Source organism: Gambusia affinis, linkage group LG14 (genome assembly GCF_019740435.1).
Source record: "Gambusia affinis linkage group LG14, SWU_Gaff_1.0, whole genome shotgun sequence".
Lineage (NCBI taxonomy): Eukaryota > Metazoa > Chordata > Actinopteri > Cyprinodontiformes > Poeciliidae > Gambusia > Gambusia affinis.
Genome location: NC_057881.1, coordinates 12,259,167 through 12,272,039, shown reverse-complemented (window position 1 = coordinate 12,272,039; position 12,873 = coordinate 12,259,167). Strand labels below are relative to the sequence as shown.

Here is a 12,873-nt window from a genome sequence, read left to right as displayed (position 1 = left end):
AGTCTCTTGACAATCCCAACAAGAAAATAACAGTAAACAAACAAAGGAAAGTATATATTTAATTATATTAATTTGAAAAAAATCTAGACCACAATAATTATGCAGCTCTCTTAAATCACATTGAAGGGAAAACACTATGCATTAATAAGTTTAAGCTCATAATTTTATTTCTCATATTTATTTGTTATTATCATATGCATAGTAATAAAGGTAGTGATTAAATGGCAAGAAAATACAGTGGATTTATCATGCTTGCTTCATGACACACAAAATCTAAGTTATTATGAAGAGACATGTTTTCTGCACATAAATGTCTTCCTGAGTAAGAGCAGGACTAAAACTGACAGGATTGCAGCTCAAAATGTCTAAGAATTGGGTCAACGTGTGAAAGTTGCAAGTGAAAAGGACAAAAGATTATATTTTCTTGATCTTGTCACCAGAAGAGGAACTTATTTTGCTTTGACCTCATTAGGAACAGCCAAGCCTTTCACTGCTGCCAAAACATTGTCCACCATCATCTGCATCATCTTTCTTACTGTCCCACCAGTGTTGGTCCCAATGTGGGGTGTTATCAGCACGTTGGGGAGGGTGAGGAGTGGGTGATTCCTGCACAAACCCATCAGATGAAGCCAACATTAGCAATAATGTGTAAACAAAGGAGGAGGGAGAGTTTCAAATAGCGGGTACCTGGGTAGAGGTTCGGGGTGAGTCACGTCTAAAGCCGCAGCTCGTATTGTTCCAGACGTAAGAGCTTTGACTAGCGCGTCCTGATCCACAACCAGACCTGAAACATAAAACGATTCAACCTGGTGGAGGAACGAGTTCTTCTGAATTTCAGTCCAGGAGAAAGATTTTCCATTACCTCTGCTGACGTTTACGAGTGTTGCTGTGGGTTTCATGAGTAACAGCTCTCTGTGGCTGATGAGGCCGGTGGTGTCAGGGGTCAGGTTCACCACCACCACCACGAAGTCGGACTCTTTCAGCAGGTCGTCCAGTTTCTCACAGTAACTGGCCCCGACTGCTTGCTCATCTTCGATACTTCTAAACAACAGAAGAATCAAAGATCTTATGAACCGCCTCCATTTCTTGGGTTGACATATCGCGGTCCAAAAGTTGACCTTCTGTTTCTGTTGTGGTAAAGGATCCTCATGTTGAAACCTTTGCTTCTCTGAGCAACTTTATACCCGATGTGTCCCATTCCAATGATTCCCAGAGTTGAACCTGTGACGTCAACTCCCATAAGGCTTTGTGGTGCCTGGGTGATCTTAGGGTTAACTGATACCAGGTGACCTGCAGAGACAGAAACCAGAAAAAATGTTACCAAGCTTTCAGATTATTGGCAGATAATTTTGACCACAAGTGGGTGTGGTCCTTTTAATTCTGGGCTTTTAATTGTGTAATAATTTTATTTAATCATCTAAGTTTGAGTATTTCTATTTGGAGTGTAGAATGATGGTAGAGCTAAAAAAAAGACTTGGGGCCATTCAATCTATGGATTTCCTTTAAACGAGACAAAGGGAAAATTATACATGCTCCTATTAATAAAAGGGTAAATGTCCATTAACAAAATGGGAAGCGTTTGTAGGTTTTTACATAACCAGCTGAATATTGGATCAATCTTCTTAGCAAGTTAAGGACACGGCCAATTCTTGAGTGAGGTGTTCACCTGGTTTTTTCCCATCAGAAAAGGCAGTTTTCTGATGGTAAAAGCATTTTTTCCACATTAAAACCTTTGTACATGTTTTTGGAGTGCTGGTCATCTCCATTTTCTGCAGTCCTTCAGAACCCATGTGATTTTTTTCCTCCATTTTTTGTGTGAAATTATTTCTTCTTCTTGTTGAACACCCAATTGTGCCCAACTTTCATCCCTTTCCAATCCACATTTTGGTACTGAGACAACACCACAGCACAATCCAGCCACTACCATGCTCCAATGTTGGCACTGTGTTCCTTTAACTTACACTTTGTATCCAAATAGCTCAGTCTTTCTCCACTTTAACCCTGGGCTGAAGTAAACAGTACATCATGAGGTATTTTAGGAGTGAGAATAATTATAAGAGGGGAATGTATTGCTCTCACCCTCTACGACCTGCCGTGCTGAAGCCAGAAGGAGCGCCATGGCCATATCTGCAGTGGCGTCGCTCACCACGCCGGGAGTGTTGACGACCTTCACCCCAAAGCTGTTGATGTACGGCACGTCCAGATGGTCGATGCCCACTCCTCCGTTGGCGATCACCTTCAGTGACGGCAGGCAGCTCATCAGGGAAGGCTCGGCCGCAGGACTGTAGTACCACATAAACATGCCCTGGATTTTAGGGCCGTGTAAGGCCGGGTTTTGTAGAAACTCCTCGAGGCAGATGATCTGGAAGTGTTGCTTGATAATGCCAACGAGGTCCTCATGGATACCCTTGTCCCCAACCTCTGAGATCAGAACCCATGGTTTGTTGTCTGCCATCTCCTGCCGGGATAAGAACACATTTAGGAACATTCAGACAATGGCTGCTGGTATTTGAACATCCTCAAAGCATGATGCTGCCACCAACATGCCTGAGCAAACTGACTGACAGAAAACAACAGCACCAAAAACCTTCACATCTCAGATATCCAGGAGGTGACATCAGGACTCTGTTTATAGATTGCAGTTCAGTGTTCAACAGGTAATTTTGGCAATAATAGGAACAAATAATTTGAACTATTACCAGACAGTGTGGGGGAAAAAAAAAGTCTTCTCTGTGTCTAATAAAATCCTGCTCCTTTTGTGGATTGATCAGAAATTCACTTAAAGATGTGAGCAACTATTTAGTGATGCTTATGAAACACTGTAAGTTAATAAAATCTAAAATAGTCTCAGGGTAATGTGAGTTATTGATAAACTATCTCAGGGAGTTTATCAACAACTCACAGTTTAGAAGAGAAGAATATCTCTTCTTGTTTATGAAGAGATATTCTTCATAAACAAAGCTGTTAGTTTTTTTTATGCAGCTTTAGGTCTGTAAGATTGCTGGTCTCTAAGCAGAGTGACTTAAACTAACTTCAGAGCCCCAGGAAGCCATAACATAGCTGACAATGACTAAATTAATATAACAGATCATATTTCTTCTTGCAAGATATTAAAGTAATAAGTTATGACATATAGCTGAGTGCTGTGAATAAAACTAAATATGAAACTAGGAGCAGACTGTAAATACTCACAAATGACTCTTGTTGCCACTTCCTGTCTGCCCTTCAACCAGGAAGGACTACTCAATAACTTTAAGGGCTTCAAAATAAAAGTCTTAAAATAAACGGACCAGTGAGTAGGATTATATCCTACATTTGTAATTTATAAACAACTTCTGTATGAACAGAGATGAGAGAAAAAAATAATTTTGTTGTTGTTGTTGTTGTTGTACAACAGCATGGAAGCTCATTGTAGAATGTAAAAAGCATCTCTAATATTAGAATAAATACAGAGTTTAATTGATACAACAAGCTGCTTTGTCAACATTATCGGCTTCACAAGGACATCAAGACCATTTCTAAGCTCTCAGTCACTCATTGGTGGATTTACTGGTATTTCTGGGTGTTAATGTCATGTCATAATGAACAGTTCTGCTTTAGCTTTATGTTTATTAGTTTTTTTTATATCACGTTTTCCTCAAACACTTTTTGATGAACTACAATTCTTTGAGCTGTCCAGGTCAATAGAAAAACATCCCCAAACCATAACACCTCCATCTCTGTGCCTCACAGTTGGTGTAAAGTTCATTCCCGCAATTTGGTTTATCATAAATATGTCTTCTGTTCTTCTGTCTAAATATGTAAAAGGTAAATTCATCTGTCTAAAGAACGTTCTTCCACAGATTCCAATCTTTGTCAACGTTCAGGAGAAACGTAGTTTGGCCTCAATGGTTTTCATAAAGAGCAAAAATTACAACCATTTTAAGTGGAAATAATTTAAAATAATATTTCGCAAAAGAGTATTTTCTTCCACTTTGGTTACGTGTTTAAAAATTGGACATAAAATATCCATGTGTCCCAGTAAGACAGAAAAGCACACTGGCTTTCATCATAAGACACTCGCTATTTCTATTTACCGTTCCTTCTTTTTAATAAATGGTTGTGTACACATAAATTAGATCATATTACATAGTATTAGACCAATAACTCTAAATACTGGTTGACATATGGTTTCTGCATTAACTGTAAAATGTTTCAATCCATGATCCATTAACTATGTGGCTCTGAACAAGAGAAAGTGGGTCTAGAAAATAATTCACTGAATTCATTTACAGGGCACACTGACCTGAGTTTACCATTTAAAACACTTAACTGGACAGAAGGTGGGAGAGCAGAAAGGAGTGTGATGAGTCTGAGTTACTTGGATTAGCTTTTCAAGACACTTTGCTCCTGATAGATAATAGCTTCCAGTTTAACCAGTTTTGTATCTCTGGTTACAAATTAGTTCAGATGCATCCACCAGTACAGCGGCCAGCAAAACAGTTCAAATTTGGACTACTTCACGTTTTCTCACAAGCGTTTTCTGCAAACTTTACAGCTCAAAGAGTAATTTTTGCCTTCAGTCAAATTGAATAAAACTCATCTAATACAAATATATGTTTTAGTAAGTTTGTCATTTTTACATTGAAGAAAACAATGGCATGTTTTAGTTTTAGATGTTACAAAAAAGAAAAAAACCCAAATTTAGGGTAGCTGCATGTTATATGTTGATCTTTGTAGAAAAACTATGGGAAGACAAAGAACAAGAATAGATAAAGGGAAAAAAAAACAAGTTAGCATGTATTTGTAGAAATCTCCCTTTACTCTAATACCTCTAACTGAAATCCAGTGCAACCACGAAATATGGGAAGACCATTAGTAGTAAAATGATTAAACTTATGTGTAATTCATAAATCCTGTGTTTTTGTGAAGGCCTCAGCGGTTTGTTGAAGAACATTAATAACCAAAAACTATCAAGAAAATCAAGGCCGACAGATCGGAGATAAAGCTATGAAGAACTTTAAGGCAGGAATTGCAACTGCAAACCTAACAAGACATTGCTGTCCACAAAAACAGAATTAGTTGTGCCCTCCATAAAGTGGCCCTTGTTGAATAGTAGCAAGAAGAAAACCTCAAGAAGTTTGTTCATAAAACATGAAGATAGCCATCAAAGATATGTAAAAAGTCTAAACGTAAAATATTATGAGTGGCAAAAAACCTAATACATGGTTACTAGGTTACAAAAGCTCAAAGCATCAGATTTGTCTTGATAAAAAAATGAATATTTTTCTTTCATATTCATTATGATGTTCTGGTAACCCTTTATTTAAAGGGGCGTGCATAAGACTGACACGACACTGTCATAAACATGATATAACATCTGCTATGAGCATGACGGAGTCTTCATGAATGATTATGACTGTTGTCGTGAAGTGTCTTTCGGTAAATAATGACACTTTTAATTCAAAGTTGCACTAAAAGTTGCATTAAGAGTCCATTAAAAGTGTCAAATTTGCACCTCTATCTATAATTGAAATATTGAAAATATAAATGTTGCGTGTTTAGATGAGACTTCTGCCAATAAAGTGCAAAGCGATAGAGAAATACCTTTTTCTGCTGCAGCGTGCTCACAGATCTGAGTAGGTTTGTCACTTTAAGAAGCCTGGATGTTGGAGCTGCAGCCCGGAGTTTTGTCACGCACCGGACTTGACGGAGACATTGCATTCTAACCGGCTAATATTAATAAAATAAAATAAAAGATAAAAATTTGTGTGTGATTTAATAATAATAAAAAAAACTGAAGACAAAAATTATATGGAAAGGGCAAACATGGTTGCATGGGTATAAATTAAAAAAATGCATTTTGATAAAATTCATTGTTCTCATGCAGGAGAATAAACTGGTGTCATGTCCATTTACCATCCACATGCTAGTATTCAAAGAGAAAATGCATAAGCGTAAATAACAGAGATACTTCAAGATGGTTAATAATATCCAACCTTCATGAACTGATAATGTTCATGTATCAGTTCATGAAGAGTCAGTGCTGCTCTCACCTATTCAGTTGAAGTTGTTCTCGGCTCTGTTGATTTCTGACTGGGGAGAAACAACAGGCTTTAGTTTAAAGATCTTGGATAAAATTTAATCTGATCATGTGGATGTAGATGTTATATCTTTAACTGAGCTGAAGGCTGCAGTGAACTATTCCCTCCTGTTTAGAATAAAGAGAGAGAGAAAGCATTAAACCCGGTGACCGAATGGCCGTGATTACAAAAAAACTGATCAAAGGTCATCAGCTAACTTACTGCCCATAAAGAGACAGTGCATGTGGCTGATAATACATACACACTTACTTTAAGGGTGTTTATTTTTCATGCTTTTATGCTAATTCAATTTGTACAAGCTAGGAATCAGTTGTAGCAAAGCTGCTGGCTTTGACAGAGTCAATACACTTTGCCAAAACAAAGCAAAAAACACTTCCTTAACATTCAACCATCACAGATAAAAAAAAAAAAAAAAAAGTGTTGTTAAATTTGCAGGAGGAAAAATTAGCCAATAAATGATCAGGAGAAATCAACAAAATTTCCTCTGCAAAGCTGAACATGTCCAAACTCCCACTAGGTGGCAATAAGACATTTACTTGGAGGCAGCACAAGCCCTGTCTTTAGAGTTTTGTCGATGAAAATCTGCTTCTGCAGAAGAATTTTCCATTATATTTACAACAATGGACTCATCAAAAGATATAAACTGTGGTGAAATATTGAAAAATAAAATCTGTAGATGATTTAATCAACTTTGATGAATGCACCAAAAAAAATCTTCAATCAGTTCATTTTTAAATAAAATCCTTCAGCTTATTTAGTCTTCACTAATCAGATCAATAACTCTTATGCTGAATCCTTAATAAAAGGTTATTAAAAATCAAAGCACAGCAAAAACAGGCGTTCAGTTGTGAGCATTAAACTTGATTTCTGTTGATTGTGAGTACGCCACTTGCTTGGTGTTTTATGGCTTACACTGGGGCTCCATAATGGGTTGGAGGAGCCGTTGCAGGACTGAACCCTCCATTCTTTTACAAAGTGTTGCAAGTACTGATTCTGACTGCACTGTGTTCGGAAGGTGGTAGTACGACTGAGGAGTCGGTTTTGATGCGACTCCCTCAGTGTTCGTCCATGTGTGGGAGCATTAGGGAAGGCCGTGTGTGCTGATCGATGGCTTACCTGCTTTTAACTGTTACATAATCGCTCCACCTCACTTCTCCTCTTCACTTGTCTCCATCTTTCCTCCTCCCATCCCTCTCCTCTCTCTCGCTACCTCCCTCCACCTCACTTGCCCTCACCTTCTGTTTCAGCGCTTTAAGTATCTCCTCGCCTTGAGATGTGACGCCCCGTGACGAAGGCTGTAAACCTGGACTGGCCAGGAGTCATTCAGGCCCTCATTAAGCCAGTTCTGATCTCCAGCCAAGTCTCCATCTGCCCCAGCATGCAACAGCAGGGGGTGTTTTAGCAAATAGCTGAGTCATCAAGTACATGCAAGAATTCTACCTCTGCTTTATTACACTGTATTCTCAATCCATGCAGAGATATTATAAAGTAAGAGTTACTGTGCCACATCTGGAGGGGAGAATTGAGTTTGTGTTTAAAGGAAAATAGAATAAAGCACTCAGCTTTTTTTCTTTTTCTTTTTTTTTTCAAGAAATACTCCATAATTTGTAATGTGAGAATATTGCTCATATTTCAGTATCAGAAATCGTATGCATGCAGCTTTTAAATCTTACCCTGTGGCGTCACAATGTGGCACCGGCTGTGATAGTCCTTGAACAAACTCTGTAATAGACTGCTGACGTGAGTCTGCAGGCCCATCCTGACTCAGCTTAACTGCACTGCAAAGCCTACCTCCCAGGCATCTTTTGAGCAGATACAAATAACAGTAAACAAGTGCAACATGTTTTATATACTGATAATGTAGTGCATTGTCTGCTCCAGTAAGCGTTATTCGTTTTCAGTTTCAGGACTCAATAGATAACATTTGCCAATAGAGGATGAACAGAAGTTTGCATCTAAATAATCTCTTTTTATCTCCTCAACCATTAGATAAATATTTCAACATATCAATCGATTTCTGCTAACATTAAACAAGTTAACTTAATGTTTTCATATGTAATGCTTTAAATATTAAATGCTCTGTTCTTATATGTTTAAAATCTTGCAACAAGTATAAATATATACATTAAATACACTGAAACAGTGTATGTACACATATATTGTACACAAACAATATATGTGTACATGCTTATTTTGCAGTGATTTTCATTGTCGTGTTCTACATAAAGAAATATTTAGTTTTTGTTCCTTGATCCATTTCATAAAGAAATATTCAGACAGGTCATTATTCACATGGGTCATATAGGCAGTTGCCCACGGCAACCATAGCGGGGCGTGGGGCGTACAAGAACCAGATAGTAACAAATACAACTTATCTGTCAGTTGTGGTCTGAAGAAGTTTCAGATTGCTTTTATTTGTGTGCAGCGCTGCAAGCTTCCCCTGATTGCTGCTGTGAATAGCGAGACGAGGGCGTGTGCTTTATGTGGCTGCACAGTATTTTATCAACACCAGAATCTCTGACAATCGCATGTGTTTAAGTTGGTTTTGAGGTGGTAGAAGGAGGGACTTTTTCAAGGTGCCGTTCATGCGAGAAAAGTTTCGTGACAAGAAAAATATTAAAACAACAAAAATATTTTTAAAAAATGTATCATTTACTACCATTAATGAAAAGATTGGGGGGAAATAGATCGAAGAGGCTGACAGAAATACTGAAGATGTTAGGTCAGGTTAGTACAGATTGGAAAAATGCTCCAGTGACAACAAGTCGCAGATTCTGCTGTGACATTCAGATGAAAGAGACAGAATAGGCGTAAACATCACAAAAGCATGGATCTATCCTTCCTGGCTGGCGGTGATAATGCAAAGGTGTTGATTGTTTCTCAGTACACTTCAGACCCCTGAACAACAACCAATCGCTGTTTAAATGCCTACCTGAGTATTGTTTCTGACCTTGCCTATCCGTTTATGGCCACAACTGGTTTCAGGAACCTAATAATGAATTCAGTATGTTCAACAGTCATTAAATCTGAATTTAGCGGAGCAAATTAGGGATCTGGAGAATCACATCACAGACGCTCCATTGACAAATGTGCAGCAACTATGTGAAGCTATCATGTCAATATGAACCAAATCTGCACCTACCAGGTGTGCCTAATAACATTGTTGTGACCTAATTGAATTGGCTGTCTGTTAAAAAGTAAAATATATAACTCATCTGGCAGTGAACAGCAGTGAATGCTTCATGATGCAACTTAGTTTTACGTTTTACTTGTAAGTCAGAAAGTTTGATGATCCATCTAGTATGTAAAGCACAGTGATATTAAAGTGCTTCTTTGTACTTTTTATGATTGACTTATCAAAGCAGTGGTGCACAAAGTCTCTATTTGTGATTGGTAAAGAAATGCATTGCTCTTTGCTTGTTGTGTTGATGATAGAGGTTAGCTCCACACACAAAAGTTAGCAAATCCTGCTGGTTTTCTGACTTGCAGCTGTTGTTTGACATTCATAAGTGCTGCTCATGAGTTTCACAAACTAACATGCGATGTTTGCCACGAATGGCTTTCCTCCCCCATAAGATCACAGTGTTCCCACACGGGGAGGGCTGCTTGAGAACTTAGCTCACCTCGAAACTCTTCTCTCCTCTCCAGCAGAGGTTAGCTCTGTCTGATTAGGCAACAGATTATCATCAGGAGGAGATTGATGGCTCTCAACCTGTTCATCTCAGTGGCTTCTCCAATCTTTACCTGCTACCCAGCCTTGCCTCTAAATCTGCTGTTACCTAATGGCAGAGCCCGTGCAGAGCCATGGGCTGTCCAGCTTAAAGACTGAGCTGTGACACGCCAGGCCTCGCGGCTCTGTATGTGTGTGCAGGACACATACAGAGCCGTGTAGAGTTGGGGTTTACTCATCACCGGAGAGCCAATCAAATCAATGTTATGCAAACCTATTAGTCAGAGGTTGCAGCACTCACTCTGGGACTTTCCCTCAGGGTTCAACTAACCGATGAGCTCTCACCTCTGTTAGTAGTGAATAGTAGGACTGTCCACTTGTTCAAGCTTCCTGAAAAAGAATTGAATCATTTTACTGTAACATACTGACACAAATGCAGCCTTGTCACATGAACTTAGCCCAATCAAAGAAACAGTTTTTAAAAATTGTTTTTAGAAATATTGCCTTAAATTTGAACTATGATCAAACTCGAGCTTTCATACCCCTATAACCTTTTCACATACTGAGATGTTGCAACCTCATCGTATTGTAACATTTAATGCAATTAATGCAACAAGCAACAACGCAAAGCAAACCTGAAAGGTGTAGCGCAAGCGTTTTAATAATCAGTCACCCATCCTGAGAAAATAATTTGTGCAATAAAACCATTTGCTGTAATTACAACTGGAAGTCTTGTGGAATATGTCTCTATAATCTCCTTCAAAACAAACTCATCTTCCGTCAGAGTGTTCAAGATGGGCTGTGAACAAGTCTTTCCAGAGACTCTTAAATAGATTTAGGTCCGAACATTATAGTATAAAGCTACCCTTCGTGTTCCCAGTTAGCATGGTGATGTGCAGGTTTCTAGTGTTCTGCATATGCAGGAAAGTTCAGTTTAACCACAATGCATTCTCCTGGATTTTATATTGGGACGTCACATTAAAAGGAGCAATACAAACCCACTGCACATTTTTGCCAATTTAATTTGTAAAAACATGTTAAAAGCCAGGCATCATGCTAGCACTTCAGTATTGTGCGCCAGTTTTGTGCTGTCTAGCACATAAAATCAAAATTAAATACACTGATGTTTATTATCGGAATGTGACACAGGGCATACTTTTGCAAGGTTTGCCATAAAATGTATTTAAATCCTTCAGAGATGCATGTCTTCCATTCCTCCGTTTTAACTCACATTTATTTTTTTTCACCCACAGGTTGGATTTGCAGGTGCTATTCTTAATTTTGTACACTCAGAAAACTGAATGCAACATCACTTCTACAACTATTTTTGCAATATTTTGCTCTTGCATTACATATAAAGCCTTGTTAATTCCGGTTTATCATCATTTTCTTATTAGGAGCCATTGAAGGCGTGGTTCAACTCATAGACTCACATATCTGTAAGATTCACCGGGACTGTAACTCTATACCTTTTGCATGGTTTGGATCAGCTCTACCTGTCTATGTGATCAGGGTTTTGCTGACACAGGAGGAGGGAGAGGTTCTCAGCGTACTTCCTATAGCCCTTAAGAAAACGCTCCTTGGAACAGCAACAGAATAGGCTCAGCATGGCTTTGACTTCCACTAATCATCTTAGCCAAAGCATGCTGCCTCTCAATGTGCCTGCATAGGAACACCTGTACAGGGCAACACCGGCCACATGGTGGTCATCACCAGTAAGCTCTCTCATCTTCATCATCATCATCAGCAGCAACAGAGTGCAATACTCAGAAATAAATAAGCTAATTTCTCAGAACATGAAAAATCCTTTTCTTGCAAATGATTGAAATTATAACCTTGGACTGACTGAAACTGGACTCTGTCCTAAAGATTTTACTAAGACTTTCAGAATACATGCAAAACTAAAGTGTAAAAAAAGTATAGAATAATAGTCTGATGGGGTGAAAATCTAGCATATTATTCTGTATGTATTTTTTTTATAGTTTACAGATGATTTTTAATTAGTATCACTTCGTCTATTACCTTTCTAATGTTCAGATAAAAATCTCCAGTAGAACCAAAAAAAAAACAGCATAAAAAGAAACATAGCAGACGTTAGAAGAAGAGACTTTAGCATCATTGGGCAGAGTTTGAATTTGCATACCAAAAATTTCCCTACATATTTACTGCCTAACACTGCCTGCTATTATTGCCACAGACATCAACCCTGATCATATGAACCAGAGTTTTATGACATGGAAACATAATCTTCTGCAAAAAGATTATGGTTAGCCACATAGGACAACTGGGATGAATGATCTATTTTGCTATTAGAATTAAAGTGATGCATCCAAGGTCTAGAAGCCAACAATATTTGGCCCAATGGATTAAATGTCACTGACCTTTAGACCCTCACCTCATAAAGATTTTAGTGACCATGCTAAAGTTCAGAGAATGTGGTGGGGATAAAGTAATGTGGGGGGGAAATGAGGGTTAATTATTATATAATAATTATTAATAGTCAACAGTAATATGATGATTACATGTTTTCCTTGAATCATAATGTCCCAATGAGAACCAGCAAGTTCCTGTTGGTCTGCTCAATGAAAAGATGCAAAATGTAATATTTGACCCTATTTAATATCACAAATAGTAGTACCATTATCGTCAATATACAAATTAAAAACAGGTGACAGTATTCCACATTGTTTAACCTCGTTTGATTGAATATTATATTATGGCTTAATCAAATTGTTTAAGATAAGCTGAAATGCTACAAATATTTTTAGACGTATACTTGTTAACATTACTAGTCTGTTGGCTCTCAAAAAGTCAAACTAAATGTCTAACATAATTTCCACTTTCAAATTCGAAGTACGAATTATGACAAAATCATAAATTCTAAAAGATTTGAATTTCAGTTTTCAAAAACTTTTAAAGTCATTATGACAATATCTTCTGTATCTCACAATTATTACAGAGCATTTGTAATTTTTCCTTTTTTAAGCGCCATTTTCCACAAAACAGAGATATTTGACAGAAAACCCACCAACTTTCTGTGAAAGGAAAACTTCTCAAGCTAATCGCCATTCATGTGCCGTCTCCTGTTGCCAGGACAACGCCGCCTCCCATTGGTCGCCG

At 38.0% G+C, this 12,873-nt stretch overlaps 1 protein-coding gene across 7 annotated transcripts; it reads right to left on the bottom strand.

Annotated features, from left to right (window-relative positions):
* Positions 1 to 171: 171 nt before the first annotated feature.
* On the bottom strand, positions 172 to 12,856 carry zgc:136493 (uncharacterized protein LOC692276 homolog). Of its 7 annotated transcripts, XM_044139428.1 has the most exons (9): positions 12,782 to 12,856; positions 10,099 to 10,143; positions 6,036 to 6,071; positions 5,587 to 5,712; positions 2,080 to 2,461; positions 1,119 to 1,290; positions 863 to 1,041; positions 688 to 784; positions 172 to 606 (listed from the first exon to the last, which is right to left on the bottom strand). In XM_044139428.1, the coding sequence occupies exons 4-9, from the start codon at positions 5,701 to 5,703 to the stop codon at positions 450 to 452; spliced, it is 1,104 nt and encodes a 367-aa protein (XP_043995363.1). In that variant the 5' UTR covers positions 5,704 to 5,712; positions 6,036 to 6,071; positions 10,099 to 10,143; positions 12,782 to 12,856; the 3' UTR covers positions 172 to 449. The 7 variants fall into 7 exon arrangements, with proteins under 7 accessions (XP_043995363.1, XP_043995362.1, XP_043995361.1 ...); XM_044139427.1 differs by lacking the exons at positions 10,099 to 10,143; positions 12,782 to 12,856 and adding an exon at positions 7,757 to 7,867; XM_044139426.1 differs by lacking the exons at positions 10,099 to 10,143; positions 12,782 to 12,856 and having other exon boundaries at positions 6,036 to 6,249.
* Between the last annotated feature and the right edge of the window lie 17 nt (positions 12,857 to 12,873).